The sequence below is a fragment of the Scyliorhinus torazame genome, chromosome 21 (assembly GCF_047496885.1).
Source record: "Scyliorhinus torazame isolate Kashiwa2021f chromosome 21, sScyTor2.1, whole genome shotgun sequence".
NCBI lineage: Eukaryota > Metazoa > Chordata > Chondrichthyes > Carcharhiniformes > Scyliorhinidae > Scyliorhinus > Scyliorhinus torazame.
The window spans coordinates 3,192,309-3,208,033 of record NC_092727.1 but is presented as its reverse complement, the minus strand read 5'-3'; the positions used below and the strand labels follow the sequence as shown (position 1 = coordinate 3,208,033).

The following is a 15,725-nucleotide window of genomic DNA, read 5'->3' as shown; positions in this document are numbered from 1 at the left end:
GTTCTCATGCATAAATCACAAAAAGCAAGCATGCAATTGAAATGAAATGAAAATCGCTTATTGTCACAAGTAGGCTTCAATGAAGTTACTGTGAAAAGCCCCTAGTCGCCACATTCCGGCACCTGTTCGGGGAGGCTGTTACGGGAATTGAACCATGCTGCTGGCCTGCCTTGGTCAGCTTTCAAAGCCAGCTATTTAGCCTAGTGTGCTAAAATTGGGAAAGCAAATGGAATGATGCCCTTTATTTCAAAGGAAATGGTGTATGGAATTAGGGAAATCTTGCTAAAACTACAAAAGGCATCAGTTAGACCACACCTGAAATACTGTGCACAGTTTTGTCCCCTTATCTGACAAAATATATACTGGCAATGGAAGCAGTTCAGGGAAGGCTCACCAGGTTGATCCTGAGTCTGGAGGAATTTTCTTATGAGGAGAGTAGGTTGGGCCCTTATTCATTAGAGTTTGGAAGAATGAGAGGCCACCTTAGTGAGACATATATTCCCAGAGGCCTAGACAGTGTAGCTGCTGAGAGGCTGTTTCTCCTATTGGGAGTCCAGGCCCAGAGGTCATAATCTTAGAGTAAGGATTCGCCCATTTAAGACTGAGATGAGGAGAACTTTCTTCTCTGAGGGTAGTGAATCTGTGGAATTCTTTATCGCAGAGAACTGTAGAGGCTGGATGTCGTATGTTCAAGGCTGAGATAGTGATATTAAAAAAAAAATCAATTAAGGGGAAATTTAGTTTGGCCAATCCACCTGCCCTGCACATCTTTGGGTTGTGGGGGTGAGACCTACGCAAACACAGGGAGAATGTGGAATCTCCACACGGACAGTGACCCGGGTCCGGGATCGAACCGGGTCCTTAGCGCTGTGAGGTAGCAGTGCTAACCACTGCACTACCGTGCTGCCCCGTTTGGAATTAATGTGATGAAACAACGTACAACTCAATGAGGAACCAGTTCAGTCTTTGTGTAAACAATTAATAAAATAATATTAAAGTAAAAGAAAAGAAAAAATACTTGACAAAAGACTAATATACACTATGACACTTCAGTACATGAATTAGTATACACATCTGAAGTTACCTCTTGTTCCCAAAATATGCCCACGTTCCCGTAACTCATTTAAGACATGCCCTTTCCCAAGCAACATCCAATTTTAGTAACTCAAGAGGTTAAATCCAGTTAATAGTTACCACACAATACCACTGAGGTGGCCTAGTCTAGGACGGCGTCTCCTCCTGGCTCAGTAAAGGCACAAAACTGCATCTTTTAGAGGAGAATATCTGCAATCTGCTGTGGCTCTAAATGTGAGCTGGAACAGGCCTCCGATCACTGATGGAACTGCCTGTCTGGCTGTTAAATGGAGGACTAGCCTCTCTTCCCACTGAGGACACAAATCAGATCCCAGAAATGTTGGAGAATGAAAGGTTTAGTGAGAGGGAATAACTAAGAGAGATCAACATTAGTAGAGAAATGGTGCTGGGAAAACTGATGGGATTGAAGGCGGATAAATCCCCAGGGCCTGAGAATCTGCATCCCAGAATGCTTAAGGAGGTGGCTCTGGAAATAGTGGATGCATTGGTGGTCATCTTCCGGGATTCTATAGACTCTGGAACTGTCCCTGCAGATTGGAGAGTAGCTCACGTCACTCCGATATTCAAAAAGGGAGGTAGAGAGAAAGCAGGGAATTATAGACCAGTAAACCTAACATCGGTAGTGGGGACTTTATAGCGGAACATTTAGAAAGCAGTGGCAGGATCAGTCAGAGTCAGCATGGATTTATGAAGGGAAAATCATGCTTGACAAATCTGTTGGAATTCTTTGAAGAGGTGACCAGTACAGTCGACAAGGGGGAGCCAGTCGACGTGGTATATTTGAACTTTCAGAAGGCGTTTGACAAAGTCCCGCATAAGAGATTATTGTGCAAAATTGAAGCACATGGGATTGGGGGAAATGTATTGAGGTGGATAGAAAATTGGCTGGCAGAAAGGAAACAAAGAGTAGGGATTAATGGGTCCTTTTCAAATTGGCAGGCAGTACCTAGTGGGGTACCACAGGGATCAGTGCTGGGACTCCACTTATTCACAATATATATTAATGATTTGGATGAGGGAACAAAATGTAACATCTCAAAGTTTGCAGATGATACCAAGTTGGGTGGGAGGGTGAATTGTGACGAGGATACAGGGATCCAACAGCATGATCTGGACAGGTTGGGCGAGTGGGCAAATCAATGGCAGACGCAGTATAATTTGGATAAGTGTGAGGTTGTTACTTTGGAAGCAAAAACAGGAAGGCAGATTACTACCTGAATGGTTGTAAATTGAGAGAGGGGAGTGCGCAGGGACCTGGATGTCCTTGTGCACCAGTCGCTGAAGGTAAGCATGCAGGTGCAGCAGGCGGTAAAGAAGGCAAATGGTATGTTGGCCTTCATTGCGAGAGATTTCGAGTACAGAAGCAGGGATGTGTTGCTGCAATTATACAGGGCCTTGGTGAGGTCACACTTGGAGTATCGTGGGCAGTTTTGGTCTCCTTCTCTGAGAAAGGATTTCTTGCTCTCAGTGAAGGTTTTTCCAGACTGATTCCAGGGATGGTGTGACTGTCATATGAGGAGAGATTGAACAGGTTAGGGTTGTTCTCGCTGGAATTCAGAAGAATGAGGGGGGATCTCATAGAGACTTATAAAATTCTAACAGGACTGGACAGGGTAAATCCAGGGAAGATGTTACCAATGATTGGTGTGTCCAGAACCAGGGGTCACAGTCTGAGGATTCAGGGTAAACCATATCGGACAGAGATAAGGAGACATTTCTTCACGCAGAGTGGTGAGCCTGTGGAATTCATTATCACAGGAAGTAGTTGATGCGAAAACTTTGAATATATTCAAGAGGCGGCTGTATATAGCACTTGGGGAGAATGGGATCAAAGGTTATGGGGAGAAAGCAGGATTAGGCTATTTAGTTGGATGATCAGCCATGATCGTGATGAATGGCGGAGCAGGCTCGAAGGGCCAAAAGGCCTCCTCCTGCTCCTATCTTCTATGTATCTATGGATATGAGGGTGCTAGCAGTTATACGGTTCAGTGTCTTTGATGTCCCCCTCTGTGGATTCTGCTGTCTACCTCATTCAAATGCCTTGCCATTGGAAGTTACCATTTGTACAGCCTCACTGATATCTGATATAGCCATTTGCACCTCAATGTCTCTAGACACCCACTAATCTTGTTACTGAGCAAATTGCACCTCATTGTTCCTGTAGGTGCCTGTGAGCGTTGTTGCTTTTCTGTTATTTCATTTTCATCTCCTGTTTATTGTGAATCTTGTTAACATCCCACATTCCTGACAAATACGTTACTAGAAACACTTTAGAGGGAATTAAAATAAATATATGGAATCAAAGGACAAATTATACTATGACAGTGAAATTGTTTTTTTTGGTAAATGGTTTCCATTTGATCTCCATCCCCACAGAAATCACTTGTCCTGTAAACAGTCACTACGAGAGCTGTATGTCTGTCTGCCAACCAGGCTGTGCCACCTTCAAAATCTATTGGGAGTGTAACCATTATTGTATGGAGGGCTGCCAATGTAATGATGTTACAGTCAGGGGTGTGGGGTATATCAGACTGTCATAGTGAGGGGTGTGGGGTATATCAGAGTGTCACAGTGAGGGGTGTGGGGTATATCAGAGTGTCACAGCGAAAACAGCGCGGGAGCAGAGAGAGCCGGGACAGCAAAAACAGCGCGGGAGCAGAGAGAGCCGGGACAGCGAAAACAGCGCCGGAGGAGAGAGCCGGGAGATTCAAAAAGCGCGGGAGGAGAGAGCCGGGACAGCAAAAACAGCGCGGGAACAGAGAGAGCCGGGACAGTGAAAACAGCGCCGGAGGAGAGAGCCGGGAGATTTAAAAAGCGCGGGAGGAGAGAGCCGGGACAGCGAAAACAGCGCGGGAGCAGAGAGAGCCGGGACAGCGAAAACAGCGCCGGAGGAGAGAGTTGGGAGATTTAAAAAGCGCGGGAGGAGAGAGCCGGGACAGCGAAAACAGCGCGGGAGCAGAGAGCCGGGAGATTTAAAAAGCGCGGGAGAGAGCCGGGACAGTGCTGGGAGAGGTGAGTGCACAAAAGGTGTGGCAGGAGTGCCTTTAGACATGGAGTGCTGATTGGAACAGAGTGCATCTGAGTTTAGGTGAGTGGCTGAGTTCGGGTGAGTGGCTGTGTTTTTGTTGATGTTCGGGTTTATCCTTGAGGTTCTATAAAGAAAATTAAAAAATATATATATATATATATTTAAATTAATTAACTAGTTGAATATGGCTGGACAGGTGATGTGCTGTTGCTGTATGATGATGGAACTGGTGGATCCCATTGAGACCGTCAGTGACCACATCTGCAGCAAGTGTTGGCTGCTCGAGGAACTTCGGCTCAGAATTGATGAACTGGAGACCGAGCTGCACACACTGTGGCACATCAGGGAGGGGGAACATTACCTGGACGCTTTGTTTCAGGAGGCAGTCACACCCGGTAGAATAAGTTCTGTTAATTCGGACAGTGGTCAGGGACAGAGTGGTGTGACTGCAAGGGAGGCAGGTAGGGGGATCCTGAGTTTAGGAGTTGAGGAGCCTCAGCCCTTGACCTTGTCCAACAGGTATGAGGTACTTGCTCCCTGTTTGGATGAGGAAGAGGGCTGTAGGGAGGATGCGTTGATTGACCACTGGTAATCAACGCATTACAGGAAGCCATTCAAGAGGGGGGCGCAAAAAGACAAGTGGTAGTTGTAGGGGATTCTATAATTAGGGGGATTGATGGCATCCTTTGTAAGCCAGATCGAGAGTCCCGCATGGTTTGTTGCCTGCCCGGTGCTAGGGTGAGGGACATCTCTGATCGGCTTGAAAGGATTTTGGAGAGGGAGGGGGAGGATCCAGTTGTTGTGGTCCACGTTGGGACTAACAACATAGGTAAGACTAGGAAAGAGGACCTTTTTGGGGATTATCAAACACTAGGGACTAAATTAAAGAGCAGGTCCTCCAGGGTTATAATCTCTGGATTACTACCCAAGCCACGTGCCAATTGGCATAGGGTTGAGAAAATTAGAGAAGTTAACACGTGGCTAAAGGAGTCGTGCGGGAAAGAGGGATTCCATTTCATGGGGCATTGGCATCAGTACTGGGGGAGGAGGGACCTGTTGGGACGGTCTTCACCTGAACCATTCTGGGACCAGTGTTCTAGCGAATAGGATAAATAGGTTGGTCACAAGGACTTTAAACTAGCAAGTTGGGGGGAAGGGAAGTGTAAAGCTATGGACAGTACAATGGTTAATGGAGATCAAGGCAGCAGGTTACGTGACAGGTTATTATGTAGAGATATGGGTTCAAAGACAAGGAAAATTAGGAGAAAGGGTAAGAGGAAAAATAAATTGCGAAAAGTTACTGATCAAGGTGTTAGGATTCATAACAAAGACATAAAAAAACAGCATAAGTGTACTTTACCTGAATGCTCGTAGTATACAAAATAAGGTAAATGAGTTGATGGTGCAAATCATCGTGAATGACTATGATTTAGTGGCCATTACTGAAACATGGTTAAAAGATGGTCACGACTGGGAGTTAAATATCCAAGGGTATCAGACTAGACGAAAGGATAGAATGGACGGTAAGGGCGGTGGTGTAGCTTTGTTGTTTAAGGATGGCATCCGGGCAATAGTAAGGGATGATATTGGTGCTATAGAGGACAAGGTTGAATGAAATTTGGGTGGAAATCAGGAATAGTAAGGCGAAAAGGTCACTGATAGGAGTAGCCTATAGGCCACCAAATAGTAACAGGATGGTAGGGCAGGCAATAAGCAAAGAAATAACGGATGCATGTAGAAATGGTACAGCGGTTATCATGGGAGATTTTAATCTGCATATCAATTGGTTTAACCAGGTTGGTAAAGGCAGCCTTGGGGAGGAGTTTATAGAATGTGCCCGGGGTAATTTCCTGGAACAGTATGTAATGGAACCTACAAGGGAACAAGCGGTCCTAGATCTGGTCCTGTGTAATGAGGCAGGATTGATTAATGATCTCATAGTTCGGGATCCTCTTGGAAGGAGCGACCACAATATGGTGGAATTTAAAATACAGTTGGAGGATGACAAGGTAAAATCAAACACTAGTGTTTTGTGCTTAAACAAAGGTGATTATAATGGGATAAGAGAAGAACTAGCTAAGGTAGACAGGGAGCAAAGACTTCATGGTGAAGCAGTTGAGGAACAGTGGAGAACCTTCTGAGCGATTTTTCACAGTGTTCAGAAAAGGTTCATACCGACAAAAAAGAAAGACGGTAGAAAGGGGAAAAATCGACCGTGGATATCTAAGGAGGTGAGGGAGAGTGTCAAATTGAAGGAAAAAACATACCAAGTGGCAACAAATTAGTGGGAGACTAGAGGACTGGGAAGTCTTTAGGGGACAACAGAAGCTACTAAACAAGCCATAAAGAAGAGTAAGGTAGACTATGAAAGTAAACTGGCTCAGAACATAAAAGCAGATAGTAAAAGCTTCTACAAATATATAAGACTAAAAAGAGTGGCTAAGGTAAATATTGGTCCTTTGGAAGATGAGAAGGGAGATTTAATAATAGGAGACGGGGAAATGGCTGAGGAGCTGAACAGGTTTTTTGGGTCAGTCTTCACAGTGGAGGACACAAATAACATGCCAGTGACTGATGGAAATAAGGATATGATAGGTGAGGACCTCGAGATGATTGTAATCACTAAGGAGGCAGAATTGTAAGCGCACTAGTGATAATTTATCAAAATTCACTAGACTCTGGGGTGGTCCCAGAGGATTGGAAAGTATCAAACGTGACACCACTGTTTAAAAAAGGAGGTCGGCAGAAAGCGGGTAATTATAGGCCGGTAAGCTTAACTTTGGTTGTAGGGAAAATGCTGGAATCTATCATTAAGGAGGAAATAGCGGGGCACCTGGAGGGAAATTGTCCCATTGGGCAGACGCAGCATGGGTTCACAAAGGGTAGGTCGTGTCTGACTAATTTGGTAGAATTTTTTGAAGCCGTTACCAGTGCAGTAGATAACGGGGAGCCAATGGATGTGGTATATCTGGATTTCCAGAAAGCTTTTGACAAGGTGCCACACAAAAGGTTGCTGCATAAACTAAAGATGCATGCCATTGAGGGTAAAGTGGTAGCTTGGGTAGAGGATTGGTTAACTAACAGAAAGCAGAGAGTGAGGATAAATGGGTGTTTCTCTGGTTGGCAACCTGTAACTAGTGGGGTCCCTCAAGGATCAGTGTTGGGCCCGCAGTTGTTCACAATTTACATAGACGATTTGGAGTTGGGGACCAAGTGCAATGTGTCAACGTTTGCAGACGACTCTAAGATGAGTGGTAAAGCAAAAAGTGCAGAGGATACCGGAAGTCTGCAGAAGGATTTGGATAGGTTAGGTAAATGGGCTAGGGTCTGGCAGATGGAATTCAATGTTGCCAAGTGCGAGGCTATCCATTTTGGGAGGAATAACAGCAGAATGGATTATTATTTAAACGGTAAGATGTTAAAACATGCTGCTGTGCAGAGGGACCTGGGTGTGCTGGTGCACGAGTCGCAAAAAGTTGGTGTGCAGGTGCAACAGGTGATTAAGAAGGCTAATCGAGTTTTGTCTTTCATTGCTAGAGGGATGAGTTCAAGACTAGTGAGGTTATGCCGCAATTGTATAGGGTGTTGGTGAGGCCGCATCAGGAGTATTGTGTTCAGTTTTGGTCTCCTTACCTGAGAAAGGACATATTGGCACTGGAGGGAGTGCAGAGGAGATTCACTAGGTTGATCCCAGAGTTGAGGGGATTAGATTATGACGAGAGGTTGAGTAGACTGGGACTGTACTCATTGGAGTTTAGAAGGATGCGGGGGGATCTTATTGAGATATCTAAAATTATGAAGGGAATAGATAGGATAGATGCGGGCAGGTTGTTTCCACTGGTCGGGGAAAGCAGAACTAGGGGGCATAGCCTCAAAATAAGGGGAGGTAGATTTAGGACTGAGTGTAGGAGGAACATCTTCACCCAAAGGGTTGTGAATCTCTGGGATTCCTTGCCCAGTGAAGCAGTTGAGGCTCCTTCTTTAAACGTTTTAAAGAAAAAGATAGATGCCTTTCGAAAGAATAAAGGGATTCGGGGATATGGTGTACGGGCTGGAGAGTGGAGCTGAGTCCACAAAGATCAGCCATGATCTCATTAAATGGCGGTGCAGGCTCGAGGGGCCAGATGGCCTACTCCTGTTCCTAATTATGTTCTTATATCAGAGGGTAACAGTGAGGGGTGTGGGGTATATCAGACTGTCACAGCGAGGGGTGTGGGGTATATCAGACTGTCACAGTGAGGGGTGTGGGGTATATCAGACTGTCACAGTGAGGGGTGTGGGGTATATCAGACTGTCACAGCGAGGGGTGTGGGGTATATCAGACTGTCACAGTGAGGGGTGTGGGGTATATCAGAGGATTACAGTGAGGGGGGTGGGTATATCAGAGCGTTACAGTGAGGCGTGTGGGGTATATCAGAGGGTTATAGAGAGGGTGTGGGGTATATCAGAGTGCCACAGTGAGGGGTGTGGGATATATCAGACTGTCACAGCAAGAGGTGTGGGGTATATCAGAGTTGCAGTAAGGGGTGTGGGACATATCAGACTATCACAGCGAGGGGTGTGGGGTATATCAGAGGGTTACAGTGAGGGGTATATCAGAGTGTTACAGTGAGGGGTGTGGGGTATATCAGAGTGTTACAGTGAGGTGTGTGGGGTATATCAGACGGTTACAGTGAGGGGTGAGGGGTATATCAGTCTGTCACAGCGAGGGGTGTGGGTTATATCAGACTGTCACAGTGACGGGTGTGGGGTATATCAGAGTGTTACAGTGAGGCATGTGGGGTATATCAGAGGGTTATAGTGAGGGGTGTGGGGGTATATCAGAGGGTTATAGTGAGGGGTGTGTGGGGTATATAAGACGGTTACGGTGAGGGGTATATCAGACTGTCACAGCGAGGGGTGTGGGGTATATCAGACTGTCACAGTGAGGGGTGTGGGTTATATCAGAGTGTTACAGTGAGGCATGGGATACATCAGAGGGTTACAATGAGGGGTGAGGGGTATATCAGAGGGTTGCAGTGAGGGGTGTGGGATTTATCAGAGGGTTAGAGTGAGAGGTGTGGGGTATATCAGAGTGTTACAGTGAGGGATGTGGGGTATATCAGAGTGTTACAGTGAGAGGTGTGGGGTATACCAGAGTGTTACAGTGAGAGGTGTGGGGTATATCAGTGTTACAGTGAGGGGTGTGGGGTATATCAGAGTGTTACAGTGAGAGGGTGTGGGGTATATCAGAGTGTTACAGTGAGGGGTGTGGGATATATCAGAGGATTACAGTGAGAGGTGTGGGGTATATCAGAGTGTTACAGTGAGGGGTGTGGGGTATATCAGAGTGTTACAGTGAGGGATGTGGGGTATATCAGAGTGTTATAGTGAGGGGTGTGGGGTATATCAGAGTGTTATAGTGAGGGGTGTGGGGTATATCAGAGTGTTACAGTGGGGGGTGGGGGATATATCAGAGGGTTTCAGTGAGGGGTGTAGGGTATATCAGACTGTCACAGTGAGGGGTGTGAGGTATATCAGAGTGTTACAGTGAGAGGTGTGGGGTATATCAGAGGGTTTCAGTGAGGGGTATATCAGTGTTACAGTGAGGGGTGTGGGGTGTATCAGACTGTCACAGTGAGGGGTGTGGGGTGTATCAGAGTGTTACAGTGAGGGGTGTGGGGTATATCAGTGTTACAGTGAGGGGTGTGGGATATATGAGAGGTTTACCGTGAGGGGTGTGGGATATATCAGAGGGTTACAGTGGGGGGTGTGGGATATATCAGACTGTGACAGTGAAGGGTGTGGGATATATCAGAGGGTTACAATGAGGGGTGTGGAATATATCAGACTGTGACAGTGAAGGGTGTGGGATATATCAGAGGGTTACAGTGAGGGGTGTAGGGTATATCAGACTGCGACAGTGAGGGGTGTGAGATATATCAGAGGGTTACAGTGAGGGGTGTAAGGTATATCAGACTGTGACAGTGATGGGGGGGGGGTATATCAGAGGGTTACAGTGAGGGGTGTGGGTTATATCAGAGGGTTACAGTGAGATGTGTGGGGTACATCAGAGTGTTACAGTGAGGGATGTGGGGTATATCAGAGGATTACAGTGAGGGGGGTGGGATATATCGGAGGGTTACAGTGAGATGTGAGGGGTATATCAGACTGTCACAGTGAGGAGAGTGGGATATATCAGAGGTTTAAAGTGAGGGGTGTAGGGTATATCAGAGGGTTACAGTGAGGGGTGTAGGGTATACCAGACTGTCACAGTGAGGGGTGTGGCGTATATCAGAGTTACAGTGAGGGGTGTGGGGAATATCAGAAGGTTACAGTGAGGGGTATGGGATATATCGGAAGGTTACAGTGAGGGGTGTAGGGTATATCAGACTGTCACAGTGAGGGGTGTGGGGTATATCAGAGTGTTACAGTGAGGGGTGTGGGGTATATCAGAGTGTTACAGTGAGGGGTGTTGGGTATATCAGAGTGTTACAGTGAGGGGTGTGGGGCATATCAGAGTATTACAGTGTGGGGTGTGCGGTATATCAGAGGGTTACAGTGAGGGGTGTGGGGTATATCAGAGTGTTACAGTAAGGGGTGTGGGGTATGATCAGATGGTTACAGTGCGGGGTGAGGGGTATATCAGACTGTCACAGTGAGGGGTGTGGGGTATATCAGAAGGTTACAGTGAGGGGTGTGGGGTATATCAGAGTGTTACAGTGAGGGGTGTGGGGTATATCAGAGTGTTACAGTGAGGGGTGTGGGGTATATCAGAGTGTTACAGTGAGGGGTGTGTGGTATATCAGAGGTTTACCGTGAGGGGTGTGGGATATATCAGAGGGTTACAGTGAGGGGTATAGGATACATCAGAGTATTACAATGGGAGGTGTGTGGTATATCAGAGTGTTACAGCGAGGAGAGTGGGATTTATCAGAGGGTTACAGTGAGGGGTGTGGAATATATCAGAGGGTTACAGTGAGGGGTGTAGGGTATATCAGACTGCGACAGTGAGGGGTGTGAGATATATCAGAGTGTTGCAGTGAGGGGTGTGGGGTATATCAGAGTGTTACAGTGAGGGGGAGATCAGAGGGTTACGGTGAGGGGTGTGGGTTATATCCGAGTGTTACAGTGAGGGGTGTGGGGTATAGCAGAGGGTAACAGTGAGGGGTGTGGGATATATCAGAGTGTTACATTGAGGTGTTGGGATATATCAGAGGGTTACAGTGAGGGGTGTGGGGTATATCAGTGTTACAGTGAGGAGAGTGGGATATATCAGAGGGTTACAGTGCGGGGTGTGGGGTATATCAGACTGTCACAGTGAGGGGTGTGGCGTATATCAGTGAGTCACAGTGAGGGGTGTGGGGTATATCAGTGAGTCACAGTGAGGGGTGTGGGGTATATCAGAGGGTTACAGTGAGGGATGTGGGGTATATCAGAGGATTACAGTGAGGGGGGTGGGATATATCGGAGGGTTACAGTGAGATGTGAGGGGTATATCAGACTGTCACAGTGAGGAGAGTGGGATATATCAGAGGTTTAAAGTGAGGGGTGTAGGGTATATCAGAGGGTTACAGTGAGGGGTGTAGGGTATACCAGACTGTCACAGTGAGGGGTGTGGCGTATATCAGAGAGTTACAGTGAGGGGTGTGGGGAATATCAGAAGGTTACAGTGAGGGGTATGGGATATATCGGAAGGTTACAGTGAGGGGTGTAGGGTATATCAGACTGTCACAGTGAGGGGTGTGCGGTATATCAGAGTGTTACAGTGAGGGGTGTGGGGTATGATCAGATGGTTACAGTGCGGGGTGAGGGGTATATCAGACTGTCACAGTGAGGGGTGTGGGGTATATCAGAAGGTTACAGTGAGGGGTGTGGGATATATCAGAGTGTTACAGTGAGGGGTGTAAAGTATATCAGACTGTCACAGTGTGAGGTGTGGAGTATATCAGAGTGTTACACTGAGGGGTGTGGGGTATATCAGAGTGTTACAGTGAGGGGTGTGGGGCATATCAGAGTATTACAGTGTGGGGTGTGCGGTATATCAGAGGGTTACAGTGAGGGGTGTGGGGTATATCAGAGTGTTACAGTGAGGGGGAGATCAGAGGGTTACGGTGAGGGGTGTGGGTTATATCAGAGTGTTACAGTGAGGGGTGTGGGGTATATCAGAGGGTAACAGTGAGGGGTGTGGGATATATCAGAGTGTTACATTGAGGTGTTGGGATATATCAGAGGGTTACAGTGAGGGGTGTGGGGTATATCAGTGTTACAGTGAGGAGAGTGGGATATATCAGAGGGTTACAGTGCGGGGTGTGGGGTATATCAGAGTGTTACAGTGAGGGGTGTGGGGTATATCAGACTGTCACAGTGAGTGGTGTGCGGTATATCAGAGGGTAACAGTGAGGGGTGTGTGATATATCAGAGTGTTACAGTGAGGTGTTGGGATATATCAGAGGGTTACAGTGAGGGGTGTGGGGTATATCAGTGTTACAGTGAGGAGAGTGGGATATATCAGAGGGTTACAGTGAGGGGTGTGGGGTATATCAGAGTGTTACAGTGAGGGGTGTGGGGTATATCAGACTGTCACAGTGAGGGGTGTGGCGTATATCAGTGAGTCACAGTGAGGGGTGTGGGGTGTATCAGACTGTCACAGTGAGGGGTGTGGGGTGTATCAGTGTTACAGTGAGGGGTGTGTGTTATATCAGAGGTTTACCGTGAGGGGTGTGGGATATATCAGAGGGTTACAGTGAGGAGAGTGGGATTTATCAGAGGGTTACAGTGAGGGGTGTGGAATATATCAGAGGGTTACAGTGAGGGGCGTAGGGTATATCAGACTGCGACAGTGAGGGGTGTGAGATATATCAGAGTGTTACAGTGAGGGGTGTGGGGTATATCAGAGTGTTACAGTGAGGGGGAGATCAGAGGGTTACGGTGAGGGGTGTGGGTTATATCAGAGTGTTACAGTGAGGGGTGTGGGGTATATCAGAGGGTAACAGTGAGGGGTGTGGGATATATCAGAGTGTTACAGTGAGGTGTTGGGATATATCAGAGGGTTACAGTGAGGGGTGTGGGGTATATCAGTGTTACAGTGAGGAGAGTGGGATATATCAGAGGGTTACAGTGAGGTGTGTGGGGTATATCAGAGTGTTACAGTGAGGGGTGTGGGGTGTATCAGACTGTCACAGTGAGGGGTGTGGGGTGTATCAGAATGTTACAGTGAGGGGTGTGAGGTATATCAGTGTTACAGTGAGGGGTGTGGGGTATATCAGAGTGTTACAGTGAGGGGTGTGGGATATATCAGAGGGTTACACTGAGAGGTGTGGGATATATCAGAGTGTTACAGAGAGGAGAGTGGGATATCTCAGAGGGTTACAGTGAGGTGTGTGGGATATATCAGAGTGTTACAGTGAGGAGAGTGGGATATATCAGAGGGATACAGTGAGGGGTGCAGGGTATATCAGACTGTCACAGTGAGGGGTGTGGGATATATCGGAGGGTTACAGTGAGGGGTGTGGGGTATATCAGACTGTCACAGTGAGGGGTGTGGGGTATATCAGACTGTCACAGTGAGGGGTGTGGGGTATATCAGAGTGTTACAGTGAGGGGTGTGGGGTATATCAGAGTGTTACGGTGAGGGGTGTGGGTATATCAGAGTGTTACAATGAGGTGTGTGGGTTATATCAGAGGGTTAAAGTGAGGGGTGTAGGGTACATCAGACTGTCACAGTGAAGGGTGTGGGGCATATCAGACTGTCACAGTGAGAGGTGTGGGGTATATCAGAATGGTACAGTGAGGGGTGTGGGGTATATCAGAGTGTTACAGTGAGGGTGTGGGGTATATCAGTGTTACAGTGAGGGGTGTGGGGTATATCAGAGTGTTACAGTGAGGGGTGTGGGGTATATCAGTGTTACAGTGAGGGGTGTGGGGTATATCAGAGTGTTACAGTGAGGGGTGTGGGGTATATCAGAGTGTTACAGTGAGGGGTGTGGGGTATATCAGACTGTCACAGCGAGAGGTGTGGGGTATATCAGAGTTGCAGTGAGGGGTAAAGAAATCATACAACAATTATACAGGGCTTTGTTGAGACCATATCTGAAGTTCTGCATACAGATCTAGTCTCTGTACCTAAGGCACACTATACTTACTGTAGAGGGATTGCAATGAGGGTCCACTAAATTGATGTTTGGGATGAGAGGACTTACCTGTGAGGTAAGATGGAATAGAATAGGCATATATTTAAGAAGTTGAGAAAGTAAGAAATGATCCCATTGGAAGGTATAAAATTATTAAATGGTGTGACAGGAGTATCCCTTGACTCGAGAACCTAACTTAATGGACATAGTCACAGAGAAAGCCTTTTAGTAGATATCAGGATAAATTTCTTCACTTATAAATTTGTAAAACTTGGGAATTTTCTACCATCGAGGGATTATGGATGCTCAGACTGACTGAGATCAATGGATGTTCATCCCCGCAGGATTTCGGGATAGGCCAGAGTTCAACCTGGTTTGATTAAATGGTGGAGTAGACTCGTGAGATTGTCTGTCCCACTTCTCCTAGTTTATTTTCTTGTACGTGAAAGAGAGAAATGAATAGAGAAACAAATGGCAAACTCAGGTAAACAGACAAAGATTGAAGGAGAGAACAGAAAGCAGAAGACATGAGAAATAGACTATTGTAATTTGGCATCTTAACATGAAAGCCCATTCCCACAGGCAAGTCCGTACCTCCTATAAACTGAAGCAAGATCTTACAGAACAGTCTGGGCTGAGCAAACAACCAGTCAGAGAGAAAAGGAACTGCAACAGGAAAAAAAAGGGAGCAGAAACGATAAAAAATGTCAATGGTAGAAAACTGAGAAAGTTATCAAGAGAATAAATAAGTTGAAAAGACTCCCAATGATAAAATGCCTTGGACCCCAATGTTGATTCGTATCAGAGAGCTGACATCTTTTAAACTGCTTTTATAAGGGAATAATTAACCGGTGATGGAGCCAAATTTTCTGGGTGTCTCAAGTGAGGGCCCTTGCATAGAACCACAAGGTGGATCCTACATCTGTCACTAGCTGATAGTGCACTAGGTAAAAAGGAAACAGGGATTGTGGGAATTACTGGTTTGGCAATCGTTTTCTGGGATCCAGTGTTTTAGAATAATCAATGTTGATTGATATCTCCTCCCAATCACTTCTGTTCTCCATGTTACTCTCATCAAATGGTGCCACATAGGATAATATAAAGCAAACTATTTACTTACCAGTGCCTTTTTTCCACTACTACATGTAACCTTTGGTGCTGGATTGCCTTTGAATATACAAGTCAGGTTAACGTAAAGTCCATTTTTGTGGAATTTCTTCTCCATGCAGTTTATTTCAGGTGGTCCTGCAGGAGGATAAACAAGAGTTCAATTCCAGTGGTGCTACACAAATACCTAACAATATTCCACCAGGTATTTATTCTCCATAGAAACCCTGCAGTGCAGAACGGCATTCAGTCCATTGAGTCTGCAATGACCTTCCAAAAGAGTGCCCTACCTAGACCCATGCCCCACCCTATCCCCATAACCCAGAAACTCAACCTAACTTTTTGGACTTTTTAGGGGCAATTTAGCATAGCCAATCCACCTA

General features: G+C 46.4%; 1 protein-coding gene across 3 annotated transcripts in view; it reads right to left on the bottom strand.

The window, feature by feature from the left end:
* The window catches only part of LOC140398106 (cell surface glycoprotein MUC18-like), a 340,911-nt gene that overhangs the window by 46,165 nt on the left and 279,021 nt on the right, over positions 1-15,725 (bottom strand). For all 3 annotated transcript variants that reach the window (XM_072486362.1, XM_072486360.1, XM_072486361.1), the window contains exon 11: positions 15,356-15,480. In XM_072486362.1, the coding sequence (XP_072342463.1) occupies positions 15,356-15,480 (125 nt within the window). The remainder of the gene's footprint in view (positions 1-15,355; positions 15,481-15,725) is intronic.